The following is a 9032-nucleotide window of genomic DNA, read 5'->3' on the forward strand; positions in this document are numbered from 1 at the left end:
CGTAAAATAAAAATGCTAAGCTATACACGTAAGCATTAAAGGGTTAGTTCACGCAAAAAAAAATTACTTGTCTATCTTCTACTCACCCTCTAAGCATCCTAGGTGTATGTGACTTTCTTTTCTCAGAATAATCCAACCAAAGTTATACAAAAAAAAATTGTCCTTGCTTTTCCAAGCCTTTAAATGGGGGTAAGTGGGTGTTTGTTGTCAACAGTTTAGAAGACGTGAAATAAAGTGTGGCATTTGTAATAATACATTCCTCACACGATTCTGGGAACTGAATAAAAGCGTTTTTGTAATATGAATATCCAGATTTCAAACGTAATAAACACTTTTTTTCTAACATCTGCTGACACGGAAGATGGAAGATGTATGAGTTGCGTGTGCGCGCCTCTGGGAAATATTTATTCTAACCCCTGAGCTGTGTGAGGGATATTTTATTACAATCAAGCACAAACTTTATTTCATGTCTTCATGTTGACAAACAAACACCAGCTTACCCCCATTAAAAGGCTTGGAAGAGCAAGGACAATTTCTAATATAACTCTGATTGGATTATTCTGAAAGAAGAAAGTCACACACAACTAGGATACTTCGAGGGTGAGTAGAAGATGGATGCATTTTCATTTTTCGGGTGAACTAATATTTCTTAATACTTTTAAGAAATATCTACTATACTGCAAAACGTATATATATATATATATATATATATATATATATATATATATATATATATATATATATATATATATATATATATATATATATATATATATATATATATATATATATATATATATATATATATATATTACTGTTTTCTGTCACTTTCGGCTTTCATGCCATTTTAAAAAAAATTGCATATAGAGACAAAATAAAGTACTGTACATACCTACTAGATCTATCCAATACATGTTCCCTAAATTCTGTTTATGCCTGATAATTACATATAAACATTATGGCATTTTATTAAACTATTAAGTAGTGCATATGTGCAAATACTGACTCAGAACAAAAGCCATTTATTCCATAATTTAAGCTCAGTGCAAGTTCTGCAAACAGATGAGTATGATTTTCTAATTGCATTGTTTTCTCCGTGTTCACTACGAGTCAACATTCAAAAGCAGGCTTAAAACTGTTCTTGCTCTCGTTCTTGATGATTTAGGAATTTGATCAGCCTTGGAGGAACTGGAAGCCTTTGAATCTTCTTCAGTCTCTTGATCCCGAGCAGCTTGCGGATTTTCAGTCTGCAGAGCTGCATGAGTGGGCGTGGAGGCGCTGCAATCAGAACCAGTGAATGAATACACAGGTGACTGAAATCATTTGCATATATGAATAATTTAAGTAAAAGCTATGGGTGCACAGACTCGCTTTCTCTTTGATGCACTGCCACTCGTAGTAACTGTCCAGATGTTCAGTGAGTCGTGCACAGAGTTTCACATGCCCAACATAGTCAAGCAGCACGTCTATAATCGGTCCTGCCCAGCGGGAGTAGTTTTCGGTGGAGATCATCTCACAGAACTAGTAAAAAGTGGTGGAAAAAGTGGCAATATACAATTCAGAAAAAAATATTACACTGTATGTAGAATTGGCTTCAGGCCACTCACCTGAACACAGGTCTTTTCTACAACATCATCTGAATCGTATCTCGGATTACGCCTAGTCTTTATAGGTGGATGAGGATTGCTGCCATAATTGCAATTGAAACATGACATGGCATCACAGCCATTATCCATTAGATACTTCAGTAAGGTCAGATACTTCATGCAGAACATAATACTTGCTGGAAATGTAGTTGGATGAGTTGGGATGTAGGCATTGACATTAGCACCATGTTCCACCAGCAAAGTCACTGTCTGGATGCAACCCTGCCTCAGGGCCACCAGGAGCGGATTGAACGCGTCCAGGTTTGGATTAGCACCAGCCTTCAGGAGCATGGTGGTAGCATCGATGTTGTTGTTCATGACGGCAAAGTATAGAGCTGTGCTGCGCCGATCTTCATACATCATAGAACGATCTTCAGACAGCGTGGCATTGACGTCAAAGCCGGCCTCGATTAGGGCTTCAAGAATATCGTTTCTGTTGCGCTCTGCTGCTAAATGGAGGGGACTGATACCTGTACGTCTCACTCTGGCCTTGCTTGTGGCTGGGATCAGCATGGATATGATACTGAAAATTAGAAGTCGTTTGTTCTTGAGTGTTATCTTGCTAGTGTACACCTAAATACTCTTGGTTAGAATTTCACTATTAGGGTGAAATGTCTATTATGAGATGAAATAATTATACCATAAAAAGGCTAGTAATATATAGATATATAAACCTTTGAAAAGTTTGTTTGTAGTGATTAGCAATAATTAAATTATAGAGGAACAGTTCTAGGGTTGGGAACCGAAATCTTTTGTGTAAAAAAAACAAAAAAAAACAAAAGGTAGTGAGTAAGGTATGGTGCCCAGGAGATGACATGGTTGGTTCACATGGTTTGGAAAGTTTAGTGCAAGTGTGAGTGCATAATATTTATTATTATTATTATTACCAGGTTGTATTTTATATTAATGTAGATACATTTTTTGCTTAGTTTCCATCTCTTTACGTTCTGAGCATTTTTGTAAATAATGGCCTACTGTAAATGCTTGACATGCAAATCAAGCTTTGATTATGCTGACGGTAATTTTTGATGGAATGCAGTTTAAATTGAACACATATTTCATTTTATATCGGCTAATTAATAGACCATAATTATAAATACTATAGTGTTTCCTTGAGGAATTAATCATTCATATAGTTTCATTTCTAAATGAAAACACAACACGCTCATCAAAAACAGCGTAGGGTAGTCAATTTCCTAAACAAATAGGTTTTATGAGTTGTTTCTTTTCCGTGAATCAGAAACAAAATATATATTCTGATTCCTTCTAATAAATGTAATAAATCAAACTTATACAGCTTACAGCTAACTGTGGACTTTAATTTTAAACAGTTAAACATGCCTAATGCAATAATTGTTACACATATTTATTGAAAATTTTTATGAGCTGTTAAGGAACTGAAATAGTTAAAAGGAGCCGGAAGCCAGGATCATCAAATTCTTTACGATTCCCATCCCTAAACATGTCATGCTATCAAGAATTATGCTATGGGATGATTAGTTTTACTGTTAGGTGAGAAAAGACCCTACACGCAATAAACTAGAAGAGTTATGACATGTATGTCAGAAGAAAGAGCACTTATCTGAAATGGTATTTTGCAAACCATTTGCTCTTACTTGAGTTAGCTTGAGTTAAGGTTACAGGTTACAGGATTAGCACCCTCTTGCCACAGCACTGCTCTAAAGCACCCATTGAGACTTACTTAGTTGCCCTGACATTTTTGCAGCTATTCCCGAAAGTGAGGAGGTCTTTGCTGAAAATTAATGCAAGATTATGAGATGACTAAACCTTAACTCTTAACAACCAATGGCCTTCGCATATAAATAAACCGTGACCTGAAAAAAGTCCTCCCAAAGCAAATTCATTCATTCATACAAATTATTTATTTAGTGAATTCTGAATTCATACCTGTCATTGCCACGCTGGGCAGCAATGTGAATTGGCAACAGTCCTGTTTTGCCTGGCTTGTTGGCGTCTGCATTTTGAGATAGAAGAAACTCTACAATGCCCTCATGACCATTTTTACAGGCCTCATACAGCGCTGTGGCTCCATCCGCAGCCTGGCTGTTGAGATCTGCACCTGAATGAGGCGAGATGCATTACATGTCAGATGCATTTCATCACAAAGCAACAGTGGAAGAGAAACAAGAATAATGTTACCATTTTTTAAAAGCATGCGAAGTGCATCCACTTTTCCACTTTGGGCAGCAACAAAGATAGGAGTGATTCCGTACATGTTGGGTATGCTGACTTTGGCTCCGGCTTTCATCAGCATCTCACAGATTTCCACATTGTTCCTGCACACACTCTCATGGAGAGCGGTCCAGCCTTGAATACAGTTCTTATTCACAGAGGCGCCGTAATTCAGTAACATGGCAACCATCGCTGGGTTCTCCTTCTCACAAGCTACAGATATGTATAGAAATGCTAAGTTTTCCATAACACCACTGAAGGCCATATTAAAGGAAGAGCAGAACAACAAAAAAATCTTCTTTTTTTTTGTGAAAAAATGATGTGGCTCTAGGCTGGTAATACAGGATTTTAAACTTCAAGATAGATAGATAGATAGATAGATTATTGAATATTTACTAATATGATATTACCTTTGTAAAGAGGAGTCTCCTTCTCCTTATTGGCAATATCAGGATCGGCTCCTTTCTCCAGAAGGCACTCCATACATGCAAGATGTTCCCTGGTCACAGCTATCATTAAAGCTGTCTGCTCTTTCAAAGTGCGCTGGTTGATCATCCCAGGTTGAGCTATAAGAATAGAATCCATGATCAAAGCCCGAACAATCTGATAGAGCTTGGCTAAATAAAGTTTAATGGAGTAATTCTCAATTGAGTGCACTCTACCTCTCAAAATAATTTTAATACATTGATCTTGTCCATAATATGCCGCCTCATGCAAAGGAATCCATCCATCTTTATTTGGTTTAAGGAGGTTGCAGTCTGGTTGCTTAACCATCAGTCTCACTGATCCCACATCTCCTTCTGAAATTGCCTTAACAATGGGCTCAAGCTCCCTAAAGAAGAAACTTCTTTCGCTTTTATGCATTTAGTGCTGCAGATAAGATGTTCATTACCCCTCTCATATTCAGAAATGTTAAAACATATAACATATATTACCATTCGAAAGTTTGAGTTCTTATGCATCACAGCTTTTTTCAACATTGATAATCAGAGAAGCACATCAGCATATTAGAATGATTTCTGAAGGATCGTGTGACATTGAAGACTGGAGCAATGATGCTGGAAATTCAGCTTTGCCATCACAGGAATAAATTATATTTTAAAATATAAACAGTCCTTTTAAATTGTAACATTATTTCACAGTATTACCATTTTATGTATTTTTTATAAACAAATGCAGCCTTAGTGAGCATGACATTTATTTCAAAGACATTAAAAAAATCTTACTGATCTAAAGGTTTGAAATGGTAGTGTATATTTTTATGCATTTGGAGTACTGTATAATGACACTGAAACATACAGTATGGTCATATATAAAACATATTTAATTAATAGCTCTAGAGACTTAAAATATTTGATTAATCCTTTATATTTTTTTATTATATCATAATCTATTTATGATAGTCTTTTCAAACACAGCACACTTTTCTGACACATATGCTTACTAATGAGCACTCATTGTCATGTAATTGTGTAATCACTCACTCTTCAGGCTCAGGGGCGACTTGCATACTTCCATCATATTTTCGGTAGGCCACCATTCGCTTGCCACAACCAGTCATAAAGTGACTTACTGAAATCACATCCTGTGTATTTATCGTTTCTCTGGACAAAAAAAGCAAAGAGTTGATATGAGTTAAATTAATGTTGCATTAGATCACTAGCTATTGCACAATCACTGGGCTGCCACTGAAAGGGGATGGGATCATTTTTTTTTACCTACACTATTTTCAAATTAAATTACTTACGTGATATGTTTGCAATTAAAAAAATTCTACCACTGGAAGAGTAGTTTTGAAGTTAGATTACAGGGGAAATTTGAACAAGTGGATTGAGGCACAGCAAAGGATAGCGTCTCTATTTTTATGCATGGTGGCATGTGAACTAGAACTGCGCTTGCTCCAATGTTGGCCTCTGAACGAAGAGGAACAGGTGTGAAGCAGTTGTGTCAGTCATCGGAGAAGATGCAGTAGACATCTGTAATTGATATTGTGACCCTCCTTGTGAGATGAATCAGCAAAAGGACATTTAATGTGGCAATAGGTTTGATAAGTTTCCTGTATTGCATAAATAATATAAACTAATTAGCTATTTAAAAGACAAATTTAGCTTGCTGTGTAAGTTTGATGTTTGCTGTATAAGAAAATAAACATGTTGAATATGCTCAGTAAAGGTCAGTGTGAGTATGATGTATTAAGCACTGCTTATTTCATACTCACAGTGAGAGTTTGATTTATGACCTCACTTCATTTCAGGTTGAATGAAGCACATCTAACTGTACCTGGGTGGATTGGCGGGACACGCAGCTGGTTCTGTCTGCTGTTGGGGACGATGTGATGGTGGAGCTCGGCGTGGGCTTGCTGGCCTGTTTAGAACAGGGCTCTTTGAGTTTTCAGTGCCTGGCCCAGAGTTCTGGGCATCAGCGATGCTTCGCTCGATTGCCAGCTGCATGAGCTCATCATCAGACAGGTTGCTATAGAGACTGTAGTCAGCAAATTCCAGGTTGGAGCCTGTGGCACCCGGCATGGACACATGGCCGGCTGCCATGATAGATCCTGGGACAATCAAAACTTTCATTACTTAATCAAACTACTGGACTAACATCTGTTTGCGTGCATACTTATCACAGAAAGCTGTTATTGGGAATTTCATTAGCTTGCTTGATTAGAACAGACAACTCAATTATTTACTGGTAAATCTGACAGATTTTTTGATTTCATGTTTTTGAAATAAAGTGTCATATGTTCACTGAGGCTGCATTTATTTGATTAATAATACAGTTAAAAAATGTGATTTTGTAAAATATATCTACAAATCAAAATAACTTTTTTTCTATTAAAATGTAATCATTTCTCAAGTCTCACACTATACATACACAAACAGTGCATTCAGAAAGTATTCAGACCCCCTGCACTTTTTTTTTCTATTTTGTTGTTTCAGCCTGATACTACAAGTGTTTAAATACATTTTCTTCCGACATTTGAAGGGGTCATATGATGCAATTTAAATTTTTCCTTTCTCTTTTGAGTGTTACAAGCTCTTGGTGCATAAGAAGATTCTAAAATGCCCCCACATGTCTACAGTACGTCACAATGTGGTAAGATTTGCATAACGCCAACCAAATGTTTACGCAAAGAAAGAAGGTGTAGCTTTTATTCTCGCTGTTGCTGCCAGCACAATGTTGTGGAGAAGCTGTGTGTTTCGTGGTGAAAGCGAAACTACTTTGTTTGGTTCTTCCAAAAAAGGACACAACTAGAAATCAGTGGTTAAGTTGTATTTACAACACTGTTCTGATACAGTTCAACTCAAATATCCAGATGTGTGCAATGCATTTTTACAGAAGATGAGGACTATTTCCTGTGAGAGTATAACAAAACTGTCTCTTTCTATAAAGTGGGGCAGTTTCAACTTTGCAAGGACAGTCTGGCACTTCTGACTCACAACCTGCAAGTACGTTAACATATATAAAGGATTTGCCACTGATGATTCAGATGCGAGTTTTGAGCCGTGTGTAGAGTAGAGCTTGTTGTTTGTAATTTCTCTGATGCAGATATGGATTTATGTTTATGCGGCACAATACGCAACATGTAAAAAGACAGAAGTAATTATGTCTCCACTGGATGCAACAAATGCCTCATATGTAATGGGTATTATTGTTTTTGTCTTGTATCTCCGGGACACATGCCACCACAGTATGGTGAGGGGCGTAACATTTCCGTCACACGCTTGAGGCATTCGGCCAATCACAATGCACTAGATAGCTGGCCAATCAGCGCACACCTCGCTTTTCAGAATGGTGAGCTTTGTAAAAATTTACGTGTTTCAGAAACGCAGGGCATAGGGGAGAAACAATAATGTACAGCATGTAGAAAATAATGCATAAACGCATTTCATTACACGAACCACACAAAATAATGTTCTTTTTTGCAATGTCATATGACCCCTTAAAAACATGTTTTAGGCCTAATATCAAGGAATGTGCATTCTTCACAAGTAGTACTCCAAATAAGTTTAATTATAATTTTATACCTGTAAGTATTGAGCGATATGTCAGTTAATATGTCAAAAGTCTTTAACTGTACTTTGTATGAAATAAATGTATTTTAAACATAGATATATTGTACAAATAATTTTTTATTGTTTTGTGTTTTAGTTTTAATTGCTTTGTGTGTGTGTGTATTTTCAAGCCTCATTGAGAAAAGGTTGACATAAAATGCAGAAAATAACTGAACAGTCAGTCACAGGAAATTTATAATTTATAAGTTTGCAAATACATACATTTACCCTTAAAGGGATAGTTCACCAGAACTAAAAACGTTTAGACAAGAATAATTGCGCCTCAGAATAAGTTTTTTTTAAACAATGTTGGTAACCATTGACTCCCATTGTATGGACAGAAAAATAAAACCAAAATAAATAAAAAACATTCAAGACATTTCTCAAAATATCTTTTTATAGTAGAAAGTCACTGGTTTTGAACGACATGAGGGTGAGTAAATTATGACAAAGTATTTTTAGCATTCAAAAATAAATCGTACAATTAAAACTTTTGAAATAGCAGGTAAATGTGAATTTAAAATAAAATATCATTTGAATTAAGCTAAAGAGTGTGATTCATTACCCCTGCTTAAAAAATAATGATCCTTCTCAAACACTTTTACAATATTAGGGCACCACTATATAATGCACCTTCATCCAAAACACACAAACACAAGCCAGAACAAACACCAAAAAACAAGCTACTTACCACTTCAAAATGTTTTACTTTCCTTTTCCCTTCTTTAACTACGTGTCAGATTTCCAAACAGGAAAGTTTGTATTGTTTATCCCAATGTCTAGTGGCACACTTGACGCTTGCACAGGGACCGGTTTGGCTCTCTGCAAATAGAGGCCTTTAACTGTCACCCCACACCCGACTGTTTAGAGTGCATTCTGAGTACACGTGATACACAGTATGCCAAGATCTGCCTCTTAGCTATTGCTGTTCTTGAGGGGTTGCAGACCTGGTGTAGATTACATTAAGAAATCTTTGGGCTCTAGTGCAATGAATTGTGCTTCGAGAAAAAAAATTAGCTGAAAATATCCAAAACAGATGATTTATTCATAGATTTATACAGATAATTAAAAAATAATTTAAGCGTGTAGTATGTATCTGTAAATAATAGTTGGACTTCCCTCCATACATTGGCTTTGT

At 36.3% G+C, this 9032-nt stretch overlaps 1 protein-coding gene across 2 annotated transcripts; it reads right to left on the reverse strand.

The window, feature by feature from the left end:
- Nucleotides 1-1002: 1002 nt before the first annotated feature.
- On the reverse strand, nucleotides 1003-8742 carry LOC113077979 (ankyrin repeat and SOCS box protein 2-like). Of its 2 annotated transcripts, XM_026250234.1 has the most exons (11): nucleotides 8586-8742; nucleotides 6120-6393; nucleotides 5324-5443; nucleotides 4502-4671; nucleotides 4250-4405; nucleotides 3807-4052; nucleotides 3555-3726; nucleotides 3349-3399; nucleotides 1608-2169; nucleotides 1368-1521; nucleotides 1003-1278 (listed from the first exon to the last, which is right to left on the reverse strand). In XM_026250234.1, the coding sequence occupies exons 2-11, from the start codon at nucleotides 6383-6385 to the stop codon at nucleotides 1130-1132; spliced, it is 2046 nt and encodes a 681-aa protein (XP_026106019.1). In that variant the 5' UTR covers nucleotides 6386-6393; nucleotides 8586-8742; the 3' UTR covers nucleotides 1003-1129. The 2 variants fall into 2 exon arrangements, with proteins under 2 accessions (XP_026106019.1, XP_026106020.1); XM_026250235.1 differs by lacking the exon at nucleotides 3349-3399.
- Between the last annotated feature and the right edge of the window lie 290 nt (nucleotides 8743-9032).

This window comes from Carassius auratus, unplaced genomic scaffold (genome assembly GCF_003368295.1).
Source record: "Carassius auratus strain Wakin unplaced genomic scaffold, ASM336829v1 scaf_tig00023679, whole genome shotgun sequence".
NCBI classification, from domain to species: domain Eukaryota; kingdom Metazoa; phylum Chordata; class Actinopteri; order Cypriniformes; family Cyprinidae; genus Carassius; species Carassius auratus.

What these genes read in the sequence shown, in the direction of transcription:
- LOC113077979 (XM_026250234.1), bottom strand. Translation starts at nt 6,385, where the DNA reads ATGGCAGCCGGCCATGTGTCCATGCCGGGTGCCACAGGCTCCAACCTG. An exon ending in TGTCCCGCCAATCCACCCAG is followed by an intron (nt 5,444 to 6,119) that starts GTACAGTTAGAT and finishes TTTTTTGTCCAG; the next exon opens with AGAAACGATAAATACACAGG. An exon ending in GCCCAGCGTGGCAATGACAG is followed by an intron (nt 3,400 to 3,554) that starts GTATGAATTCAG and finishes ATTAATTTTCAG; the next exon opens with CAAAGACCTCCTCACTTTCG.